We start from the raw sequence: 12,382 nt of genomic DNA, 5'->3' as shown, positions 1-12,382 counted from the left end.
TCTTTTCTGATCCTGCTTGTCTTTATCTGTTGAGCAGGCAATCCTCCACTTTGAAACATGCGTCCCTTCAGCATTATGCACACTTGCTTGCATGTGACCCAACTCTTTGGAAGGGCTGAAGGGTAGCTAGTAGCCTTCTGCAAAGCAATAGAGCACCTTTGCAAAGGAAGAAGGAAGGACAAGCAGTGATATGGTATAGGCTCAATGGCAAATGTTTTTCTGAGTGCCATGGAGCACAATAAGTGCACAGAAAAGCACAGCCTTGAACCAGCACAGCATTACCAGAGCACTGGACACAGCTCTGTTCATGAAGCTGCTTTTATACCGACTCGTTCCTTAGCCTAGCAAGGTCATTACGATCTACTTAAAATGGTAGTGGCTCCTCACCTCTCAGGGAGAGATCTTTCACATCACCCTTTACTTGAAGCTTTTAACAGCAGGAGAAACCTGAGATTGGACCTGAGACCTTCTACACGCCAATTAAATGCTCTGACACTGAGCCAAAGCCCTTCCCCTGAAAAGACCGGAGGGAATTAAACCGAACAGCCTGTAACCATGACAGGGGGAAATATGCTATTGGGACACGGAATGCTGAGACCTTTGATGCAGACATGAGCCTGGCTTGAACATCTGGGTTCGTGCGAGTACTTTACACCCAAGAGGAGCCTCTGGATCGGATAATGCAAAATTCTCCGCAATGTTCTAATCAGGCACTGTGTAAAACCTGCTCACTGCACCTGTTGCCTGGAATGGGGTCATGGGCAGATCAAGCCTTTCGGAATAAGCTGCCCTACACTGGTTTCTTAATGCCACAGGTGTTTGTGCCTGCAGGACCGTGATGTCTACCACATGGGAGGCATTATGCCACGCTGCCCCCTGGTTTTCAGCTCAGGGATAGTTGCCCCGATTCTTCCCATGACTGCAGAGGAAGCCGTTGCCCTGCTCTGCCCTCTGTCTGCCCCCAGGAGTTGTGCACAAATGGGATAGCCGAGGAACAGGAAGTGAAGACTACCCACCTGGGTTTGAGGGGGCTGATTTGTCACTCATTGTCACATGGCATAAACGCCCAATCACCTTCCAACCGATTCTCTTTTTCACAACTCTCCCTCCCCTTCTTCGGTGCCAAGCCTCTCCCTGTTCTTTCCTTCTAAAGTTCCCAGCCAAAGGTGTTGCCTTGTATGTCAATATGGAGACTTCTGGAACAGGTTTGGGCAAGCGATCCGAATGGTTGTGGAGCGAGCCTGGTGCTGGGCTGCAGCTCAAAACTAGGGCACAGAGACCAGGATCCCCCACCCCACCTTGGCCTCTTCTGTGGCTGCCCCGGCAGCCCTGGCCTCTGTCAGGGAGTCAGGCCATGCCAGTTCTGGAGTAAGGCCCTTGGCAGTGGCACCCTGGCCTTTCTGTCTCACTCCATTCATGCCAGGAGAAGAGCCTTGCCATGGACACCCAGCAGATTGATAGCTACAAGGTGGAGCTGTGAAGACTGTCATTGTGTTTCCTTGCTGCAGGCCAACTGAGGGCCTGAGTCAGGCCAGGCATGGGACTGCCCCAGACCTGGCCCAATTCCATCTGGAAGCAGGGATTAGCCCCGCTCCCAAACAAGCGGTGATCGCAGCCAAATCCCTTGTGCAAAAGGCGGCCTTCTCAATCCACAGAGAAGGCAGGCATTCCCCGAGGCCATGACTGAATCTGAAGCAGTCTTTCCCTTCTGAGCACCGGCCACTTGCATTTCACTCATTCGCACACCACTCACCGTAGGGAATGTGCTGTCAAGAAGGATGCATCTTTTTAATGACTTGGCAAGGAAATGGGAGGAGAACCAGCAGCTGCCTGCAAAGGACAGAGTGAGGGAGAGAACTTGCAGGAAAGCAGTGCAGGAGGAAGTGGGCAGAATTAGCAGAATTTAATGCGTTCAGATGTTCAGACCTCACTGGATAGCCAGTTGCTGACCACAACTGGTGATCAGACTGTGAGCCTGATGGAGTGACCGCCTAAATTTTATACGTTTTTATAAGTCTTTATAAAACTTTCTTTCTTTACTTATAAAACTTTATTTATGTAAGCCTTGAGCTCTGAAACCATGGTCATGATACATTGTATATAAGCATACATATAAACATATATATGCCATTTTCTGAAAAAGCCATATATTCATTTTGCACCTGATGGATTTTACATTTTACTTTCCAGTATTCAGTATTCTGTCATGTCAGTATTGTTCTATAAGTTTCCATGTATTTAGTCTAGCAGAAATCTAACTGTGCCACTCAAAATGGCACAGGCCACCTACAGCTTGGAGCTTGGTGCTCTAGGAATTTTCGTAAACAGCTAGTTCAAAGACACCTGTTTATAGAAGGTGTGCCTTGGTTTATGATAAGAAGGGACAATGGTGTTTGACATAATTTTATTTGTTTGTTTGTTTGTTTGTGTATATTTAAACTTATTGTCAGTCACTCCTGGACCACGCTGGATTGTAGCGATTTACAGTAAAACCCAATAAAAACAGGAGTTAAAATAGAACTTTAAGCAGCATAATCCCACCTATTCCTTCCCAACCCAGCAGTCCACACCTGGACAGACAGGGAAGCTGGTTGGAGCAAGAGGCACAGGAGCAGGAAAGCTGCCCTGAGTGGGTGTTAAGCCATGAGGCATGCTCCTCCTCCAAGCCCTTACCAGAAATATTAAGTGGAACAGACAACAATATTCAGTTGCTGACTTTGGAAACATGATGCTGCTTTATACTGAATCAGACCATTAATCCATCAAAGACCATACTGCCTTCGACCAGCAGCAGCTCTCAAGAGTCTCAGGCAGAGCTTTCTCTCATCACCTGCTGCTAGATCTTTTTAATTGGAAATACCGAGGATTGAACCTGGGACCTTCTGCATGGCAAGGAGATGCTCTGCCACTAAACCACAGCCCCTCCCCTGTTTTATTCTACTTTGTAAACCCCGTGGCAGGGAGAGGAGATGGCCGTCATGGGGAAGGGAGAAAAACAGCAGCCATGTGGATGAGACCAAAAAAATCAAACTTTCCTGCCCACACAAGGGAAAACCAGGGGATTCACAAATGCACCACAATGCTGTGTAGAAGTGAGGGGGGAAACCCAGCATCAGTCCTGAGGCAGCTTGAGTGGAAATGGCCACAGACACAAATTTACAGAGATAGTTTGCACATATCCCAACATCTACTGCAGAACACGCCTACGGAGCTCACTTAGTGCAGCCTAAGCAGCAATTTGCATTCCATTATGTGCCATAAATAAGGACTCGCTTGCTTGCAGACTATGCTTACCTAATAGTGTCATTCTCTCTAATAATAATCATAATATGGCTGCCCCCCCCACACACACACACTGATCAAGAGGGCAGAAAAAGGAAGCCAACTATAGACCTGAGTGCAGAGGAGAGTGATGCAGAAAATGTTATTAAAAAAAATAATTTAAAAAGCACCCTCCCCCTCCATGTCACATCAAGGGCTGTGCATGTCCATTGCCCTGCAGGAGGCAGAGAATTACTGATCGTAGAAAACTGGGCAGATTGAGTTTGCCCCAATGAAAATTAACCTGCCCTTTAGGCTGTGAGGAGGGCAGACCCCTCTGAACAGCTGAATGGGAGGGGGCAGGGGAGAGGATCCACAGGGGCAGGGGAGAGGATCCACAGTGGCCTACAATGCTGCAAGCTTTTAAAATTATAAACTGTGTTCTTTTCACTGCTGAAAGAAGTTGGGGATTAATTAGGATTGGAGGAAAATTGCTTCCGCTGCACCTAATTAATCCCAACCCCCAGGACTCTTTAAGCTGCAAAAAAGTGCTAAGTACCAAACAGCTTAAAGTATTCATGAAAGGGGATGGATGGAGGGCTAGGGAAGGAGGAATTCTGGCCCGGCGATAATGTATCAGATACCGCAGGCAAAGACAGTTTAAATCACACCATCACCATAGAGGCTCTACAGAAAGGTAAAAGAACAGCCACCTGTGCAGGCAGCCGAGTTCTAGTTAGAACATTCAGTCATGAAACCTCCTCCATAGCAGGCATGTGGGTACTAATTGGGATCAGAAGAGATTTTTCTCCCCTGCTGATGCTTATGGGATCCCAGTCTGTATGCATCAAATGCACATTTATCCATGCATGCAACCAGAATAACAACAGACAAATGTATGGGGGGGGACATCAAAATACATTCCTCCCACCCCACCCGCAGCCATGTAACCAAAGAAGAATCCATCACACTGTCATAAAAGCGTGCTGCAAATACAGTCATGCGCGTGCAGAAAAACAAACCACATGATTCAGGCAACTGAACCGCACATCTGGACTGCAGGTTTCCAATCTGGCTTAGATGAGAGCTTCTCCTCAGATCTGACTCCATAGAAGGTATCTCAGTTCCACAGAACAAAGAACACAAATACAACCTCTGCAGCAAACTCCATGAAGCTGTTTCCTTCTCACACGTGCCTGACGCCAAGATCCGTTGAGGTCAGGGCAAATGACTAAAGAGCCAGCATTTTCTTCTGTACTCCTTATGCTCATCACCACCTGCATGAAAATACAAAGTTGCGAGGAACATGCAGCATCGCCCAAAGAAAGAAGGCAGACATCAAAACTGATGCCTCTCATCACTACCTTAACATGTGGAGGCTTCACTGCTGTCAGAGCTCTTCCTGGCACAATAATGGGGAGATGGGAATGATGATGACAGATTCGTACATGTATGTCTCCCACAGCTCGACTATTCCCATCATAGAAAGCTCTTCATTCAAGTTTATGTCCAGGCTACAACCTGCCTGCTGCCAAAATCCGTAGCTACTTGTCTGTCCGTAAATGGTTGCAGAGAATCAATGTGCTGGGTCAGCAGTTCTCAAATATTAGCAACCTGAGGACCCTCGTTTTGATTTAAAGTTTTTTGAAGTTCTCCCCATACTCTCTCATACTCCTTTGAATGTGCATGCCATACACTGGGCACGTGGCAAGCTTGCCCAGGTTGTCAATACTGCTACCTGCTTACGTCTGTCAGATATTTTCTGTCTATGCATGCCAAATGATAGCTAGCACTGGGAAACAGGGTGAGAAACAATTCAAATATATACTGGAAGTAGCCAGGGCACATTTGGACTACACCCCCCTGCAGCCCGTTAGAGTAGGCTAATGTGCTCAGGGGGCCTAGTAGTTAGTGGCCTGCGGAGAGCTCTGATTGCACATTGGACAATGCAAGAAGGGCTCTCTGAGGGCCGGTGTAGTGGTTAAAGAGCGGTGGACTCTAATCTGAAGAACAAGGTTTGAGTCCCAACTTCTCCACATGCAGCCAGCTGGGCAACTATGAGACAGGCACAGTTCTCTTTGACTGTGGAATACGTACTCTGAAATCCATTTCTGTTTGCTGGCCTTGAACTGTAATAAATCAGTTCGATTTGATTTCTCTTTGAGCTGCTCTAGCAGAACGATGCTACCTGAGCTTCCTCAACCCCACCTATTTCACAGGGTGTCTGTTGTGGGGAGAGGAATGGAAAGGGGTTTGTCAGGTGTTTTGGGACTCCTTCAGGTAATGAAAAGTAGGGTATAAAATAAGGTGACCAGACATCCCGCTTTTGGAGGGACAGTCCCACATTTAGGGGCATCTGCGCCCTGTCCCGCGGCATTTTCCAAGTGTCCCGCGACGTTCTACAATTACCAAAAAAAAAAATTTTAATTTACAATTTGTTTACAATGTTTAAAAATTTTTTGGCAGGCAGTGCAGAGAGCAGCCTGGGCTCAGGAGACCCCCATGCAGGCCCCCCAGCTCCGGGGCGGAGCTTGCATGGCGCCGCCATTCCCACCGGCTGTGGAAACCGGCTGGCAATGGCAGCGGCTGCGGGGCCCTGGAAGCATGAGGTGAAGCCAAGTGTAGCGGCGGCGGCAGCCATGGGCTGTGGCGGGGCGCTTCCTGCCTTCCTCCTGCTGCTGCCTTCTCTTCTCTTCAGCTTCCTCCCTCCGCCGCCCCACCAGTCTCGGCCTCTTCAGCTCAGGGCAGGCCCTCGGCAGCTGAAGGCAGGGGCGATCTTAAGCCCCGCATCTGCCTGGGTCCGTGCATCCTCCCCGGCACTCCAGCCGCACTGCAGCCCGCAGGCGGCTCCTCGCTGAGCTCGCGCGCCTGGAGCCCGAGGAGAGCTATCAGTGAGATCCACCCCACCCCACCCCACTCCATGAGAGCAAGCCTGGCCAGGCGAGGAGGGGACTGTAGAGCTGGCAGGAAGGGATGGGAAGGGTGGAGGACCCACTCAGAGCCCCCTCTCCCTTCCGATTTTTGGAATTTAGACAGGAGGCTGTTGCATCTAAGGGGCGGGGGGAGGGGGGAGGAGGAGGGGCGGGGGCGGGGGCTCCCCTGCCTGCCGCCACCACCACCACCACCGAGCAGGAGCGCCCCCCCCCCCGCCACCCCTCCACCCCCAGTGTCCTGCCTTAGGTCCCCTCAGAATCTGGTCACCTTAGTATAAAAAAACAGTTCTTCTTCTTCTTCTTCTCTTAATTATCTTGAAATGGGGGCGGTAAATATTCACTACAGGAGCAAGTTTCCAAATCAGCTCCCTGCTCTTTTAAAGGGTGAGCATTCATGGAACTGTAGCTCTCCATAGGAATATAGAAGTTTCCATCTCTTGTGGTTGCTAAATAAAGCTTGAAAAAGTATCTGCAACTGTGTTGTGAAAAAGCTGCAAAATCCCTTTTTATTTAAAGGAGCTTTCTTTTTTAAAGAAAAAAGAAAGTGCCGTTGTCATCATGAATTGCCCAACTTCACAATTAAAAAGTCCTAACCATGGTGAACCCCCACCCCAAGGGGACTCAGATGGTTTCAAATGTTACGAGAAAGAGGAGAGTGTGGATAACAAGACACTTGTGAATCCCATTTTTACCCTGTTGCTATAATGTGCAAAGAGGGAAAGTGGAACGTTTCTCTGTGGGCGAGATGCATGGGTACCAGATGTTGCATCTGAGATGTGTAACATCCTTCTTAGTGCATTTAGTTTCCGAAGACATTTTTACACACACACCCCTTTCCATCACTGAGTCTTCAAAGTGGCTTTCAATCCAAAATAAAGCAGATTCGGAACCCACATAAATTAAAACAGTCTAAGATGCTTGCAAGACTGCAAGAACCAGCAATGGCTAGACAGGCAAACAGCAAAATAGGATGGAGGGTGGGGGGGCACATGGTTACTACACAACAAAAGGCTGAGAGATTAACACCTGCATCAGAAAGCCCAAGAAATAAAAATATTTGACTTTTGTGCACCCAAATCCGTTCCTTCTATAACAGCTTCAACTGCCTGGACTACTTTGGGTGACATTTCATACATGTCTTGCATTACAACTTGTATTACAGAAATTAATAATAATACTTTCATAACAGGCATATGCACAAAACACTGTGTAGAAATCACTGAGCACCTATTTTGCTTTCTTGGTAGGTTCCACAAGTGGCATCTATGCACCAAGGCAGAGCATCACAGAGAGAACACTTGTGGCATAGCTCACGCATGGGCAACCTCTACAGGTTACCAAGAACTTCTGAAAAGAGTCACAAAGATGCAAATAGAAACAAGGAAAACTTAAACAGATTGGTGCTAATCCAAACTGAAGCTCTTTGCGGGCAATAGGTTTGTGTGAACTTTTGCACATGCATTTAGGTCGCATTTCACAAGCCTGATCCTACCATGTATTACCAAAATATCATCCTAGCTGTGCTATCCTTATAACAACAACTAAAAGAAGGCAACCAAAATGGTCTATAACACACAAAAAGGAAAACAGAAACTATGGAATGTTTTACACATATACAATGTTGTTCTCACATCAGGCCTGCTTGGGTGTTTGGTAGGTATGTAGGTAGGTAGGTAGGTAGTTTACGTAGTTAATTGCATTTTTATACCACTCTCCCTTGTGTCTCAGAGAGGTTTATAGCACAGGGCAGTGAACAAGTTCCATTGCAATATGAATTACAGTACTCTGAAAGTCAAATTTTGTGAATTGTATCAACATTATCAAACATTTAAACCATTAACCATTTAACCAGTAACATATTGTTTAATAGATTGGCTGGGTAACAATAGCCTTGCATTGTATCTAGTAGGGACCCGATAGATGTTGTCAGCTCATTGGGCCCAACCAAAAGCTTGGTGGAAGAGCTCTGTTCTACAAGCCCTGCGGAACTATGTTAGCTCCAGCGTACACTGTATATGTTTAGGATCTGCTCTCGAATCCCAACCCAATGACACTATTTTATCTGATTAGGCCTCTTTACTGTTACATTCAAATGTTATCATACCTTGTAATCTGCTCACTGGTCACATGATATTATCTTAACACCGCCCGTGGCACCGCGGGCGCCACAGACTAAATAAAACGGTAAGGCGTTCTGAGGCGGGATGTGTCCGTGATGAGGAAGGGTCCGGATTGGACCCTTCCTCTGGACAGACAATCGGAGGGAGCAATCGGCAGGCGCGCAGCGCCTGCCGATTGCTCCCTCCGATTCCCAGCCCTGAGCAACTGCGAGCTTTTTTGTTGCCGCCCGCAAGGGAGCCCTCGGCAGCCGCGCGCAGCGCGGCTGCCGGGGGCTCCCTACAACACAAACCTACGAAGAGCAACTGAAAGAAAAAAGAAAACCAGCCAAAAAGCCCCTACGAGCTGCGACAGAAGCCGCCGAGGAGCGCCCCTCCTCCGACCCGTGTGCACAGCGTGCCTTCCGGGGCCTCCCTCCTGGCTGAAGAAGAAAAGTAAACTTCGAGGAGCAACCGAAAGGAAAAAAAAAAAAACAGCCGAAAAGCCCCGATGAGCCGCATGAGAAGCCGCCGAGGAGCGCCCCTCCTCCAACGCGTGCGCACAGCGCGCCTGCCGGGCCCTCCCTGCCCTCCTGCTTGCAGAACAAAAAAAACCTTTGAGGAGCCACCCAAAGAAAGAAAAAAGATTGTTCTTGGTCATTTGGACCAAGAACAATCCTCCAACTAAATCCTCCAACTAAATCTTCTGCCTTTGCTTCAACAGGTTCATCTTCTTTTGTGTTACAGACAAGCCCAGGAGAGCCAGAGGAACATTTCCTCTGCAACAGCAAGCCGGCAGGTGGTTAAGGCAGGCACCTCAGCCCAGAACAATCCCTTACGACAGCACGGATTCTTCCTCTCCTTGCCCTTTGCATAAGCCAGACTATTACTAAGAGGTGACCCAGAGGAAAGAAAGCTACACAGTGCTGCCAACACCACTTCCTGTGACTTCCTCAAATGATTCCATTTTGGAGGGATCTGTCTTCTAGTCACAGAGTTCTTCTGTGGCCTTCTATGAATCATCAAAACAAACTGGAAAGATCAGTGGGCAAAACAACACCAATACAAGATGGAAGAAAGCCAAGGCAGTGTGACTTGAACCTGCAACACACCAAAGCACATGTTGCTCTGATTAATCCTTCTGAGGGCATTCATTTAAATAGATCAATTTCTGAAAGGTATTTGTCTTCACATAGTCCCCGTTCTGAAAGTTTCTTTTGCCTGGAAAGTGAAAATGGTCTAGCCCTAAGTTTCATCAGCAAGCTCACAGTCTCGAGGATTCCAGACTCCTTCCTTAGAAGTGAGTAAACTGCCAGGTCCATGACCAAGCATCTCCATCCCCACACAGAAAATAAAAGGAACACAGCCATGTTTCCGTACCCAATCACAGCTTTTAAAAAAAGAACACTTCTGCTTTGCATTTATTGCCTTGCTCCCTGTTGATGGGAAGGGTTCAAATAAAATTACTCACCAACGGCCAGTTCCCTATTATAAGTGATACAATTTCAGCTCAGATGTTTCAGGAAGGGAGAACTGGAAGTGTGCAAGTCTTATTCCACTGACATCTGACCACCCCCACCTCCCACTCCCTCAGTTCTCAAGGCTATCTGATGATAGATTTTGCCTTAAAACTATTCTACCTGCTTCTACTGCCAGTAATAAAACTTCCACTGCCTAGGATCTTTACAATTTAATCCACACCCTAAGATCTAACCTCCCATCCTTTTCATGGCTCATGGTCTGATAGAGTTTCTCTGTACAGGTTCATGCAGTACTGGACGAGGGGAACATGCCAATCAACATGAAGGACAACCCAGCATTTGCCCACCCTGATCCTCCTGACAAACCGTGCTTGATGGGCTTAACTGTCCTGCAAAAAGAAACTGTTGATAAAGTACCCACTCACTAGAGCTGTACAGCTACCCATTTTGCCTCTGATGCAATAAATAAAAAATGGATTCTTGTTTCTATTTCCACATCTGCACTGAATTGAGAGAACTGCTGTACAATTTGTGACCTATAGCCCACCAGGGGGTCTGATCTATTTTTTGCTGCCTGCCTACTCTGCAAAAATCAGAAGGGTTGTGTCACAAAGGCTTGATGCTTGGTTTAGTAGTCCTCCCAGATGTGATCTCCTAGACCAAGGGTGGCCAAACTGTGGCTCTCCAGATGTCCATGGACTACAAGAACCATTTGCTCCCACCAGCCCCTGGATGCTACAAACGAAGAATAGTTCTGAAGAAATGGCAGAACAATAGAAGTTAATAGTGGATGCTGGCAGGGGCTCATGGTAATTGCAGTCCATGGACATCTGGAAAGCCACAGTTTGATCACCTCTGCCCTAGACGTTCACCTGCAATTCTTCCCAATCCACCATTTGCATGCCTTTCTTGTCCTCAGTCGGGAAAGCCTACATTGTTGTTGTAGACAATCCAAGGGGGAAACCTACACACCAGAGCAGGCTGCATTTAGGTACTGATTGAGAGATGCACACCCGTGCTTGGCCACCTACCATCACACACATTTGTCAAATACATTAAGCTCATCTTATGACTAACCTGTGAGTGTGTGTGGGGGGGGATGTTTTGTGCAATGGTCAGGAGGAGGAGAATAACACGGTGCATCCTGGCAAGCTACAGTACTGTGTAACAGGAAAGACCCTTTGCGCTTATATAAGCTCACTCCCCTATGGAGGCGTCCATTCCACAGAGGACAGTCATGACGGTTTCTTGGAGCAACATCCCTTATGATTGTTGCGGAAGCTGCCTTGCCCTGGAAACTCTGAGTCTTCAGAAATCTAATGAATCTTCTCTGAGAACATTATGTCTACGCAGATGGCAATAAGCAAAGAAGCATCAGTAATTTCCCATCAAATCTTCAGTTGGGGGGGGGGGCACCGCCTCCTCCTTCCCTTCAAAGAATCTGTGGGATGTGTTGTCACCCAGCCCACTTTCAGGAGAGCTAGTCTGTTTTTCCCTCCATCTCCAACCATTCCCTTCCAAACCAAATTGGCACAGCCGCCTCCCACGGTCTGACGCCCCATATGCTCATCTGAAGAAATGGATCATAGGCTAGGCAGGGGATGGGTTTCTGGCAAGAAATACAGGAAGCCCTGCTCTCCCTATATCTGCACTCCCCCCTCCCCTCCTGTATTGTTCAAGAAAGAAAACTCTGGGGATTTTTTTACCAGGGCCTCGGATCCATTCCTGGCTCTTTATTCAGAGGAAGAAAAGAAACTACTTAAACTACCTTCTATTCCCACTTAGTTTGGTGGAAGTTCAGGGTTGGAGCATCTTGCAAAAAGAAGTGCCCAAACCTTGAAGGACCAAATCCTTGGTGAGATCATGAAGTCTCCTGTACCCCACCCTAGAGTGTGAAAAGTCTCTTAATCATTCCTTCTCCGAGTACATCAAGTTGGACACTGTGTTGGCACATCCCTACGTTTCCTCTCCCTGCCACACAATAAAATATTTCACTAAGCTAAGAACACTGTAGGATGGACATTCCCGATGGACAAATCAGTAGGCACTATTCCCTTCCTTCATGGTGGCATATCAAATAAAGGTGGCCCTTTCATTCCTCCCTGCCTAAGAGGACCCATCGCTAGACAATATAAGAAATGAAGAAGACATTTTTGTTACCATCTTGTCCAGAGCTCTCGAGGTATTCCGTCAGATCACAGCCAAATACGCTTGCGGCTCCTTTCCTTTTGAGTTTCGGCTTTCCTCCCTTGTTCTTCATGAGTTAGTTCCAAAAAGAGGTTTCCCCCCCCCTCCTTCCTTCCCCCCACCCCCCTCGTTTTGCTCGGGACAAGTGCAAAGGTCCCCCTTCTCTTCAGACCCTCGTCGCCCGGGTCCTGTTTCCAGTCAGCGACATCGAAAGTCCAGAAGAACTTCTAGCTGGAAGGATCAACATTAATCCCCACCAGATGTTGAGTTGCTGTGGCTGCTGTTCTTGCAGGAGGGAAAGGTCAGGACAAGACAGAGATCTCCAGCAGGCAGCAGCAGAGAGATCATAGCCCAAGTTCAGAGGAGTTCTCCTCAAAAGGAGGTGGGGGTGGTGGCCACAAGGAAACTGGCAACAGGGACCAGA

General features: G+C 47.7%; 1 protein-coding gene across 1 annotated transcript in view; it reads right to left on the bottom strand.

Annotated features, from left to right (window-relative positions):
- ARHGAP31 (Rho GTPase activating protein 31) overlaps window positions 1-12,081 on the bottom strand; it is a 106,840-nt gene extending 94,759 nt beyond the window's left edge. Inside the window, exon 1 of the mRNA XM_077341918.1 lies at window positions 11,932-12,081. Within this exon, the coding sequence (XP_077198033.1) occupies window positions 11,932-12,031 (100 nt within the window). The 5' untranslated portion in view covers window positions 12,032-12,081. The remainder of the gene's footprint in view (window positions 1-11,931) is intronic.
- Between the last annotated feature and the right edge of the window lie 301 nt (window positions 12,082-12,382).

The sequence above is a fragment of the Paroedura picta genome, chromosome 6 (assembly GCF_049243985.1).
Source record: "Paroedura picta isolate Pp20150507F chromosome 6, Ppicta_v3.0, whole genome shotgun sequence".
Taxonomy (NCBI): domain Eukaryota; kingdom Metazoa; phylum Chordata; class Lepidosauria; order Squamata; family Gekkonidae; genus Paroedura; species Paroedura picta.
The sequence above is the reverse complement of the archived record's forward strand: the minus strand, read 5'-3'. Positions and strand labels throughout refer to the sequence as shown.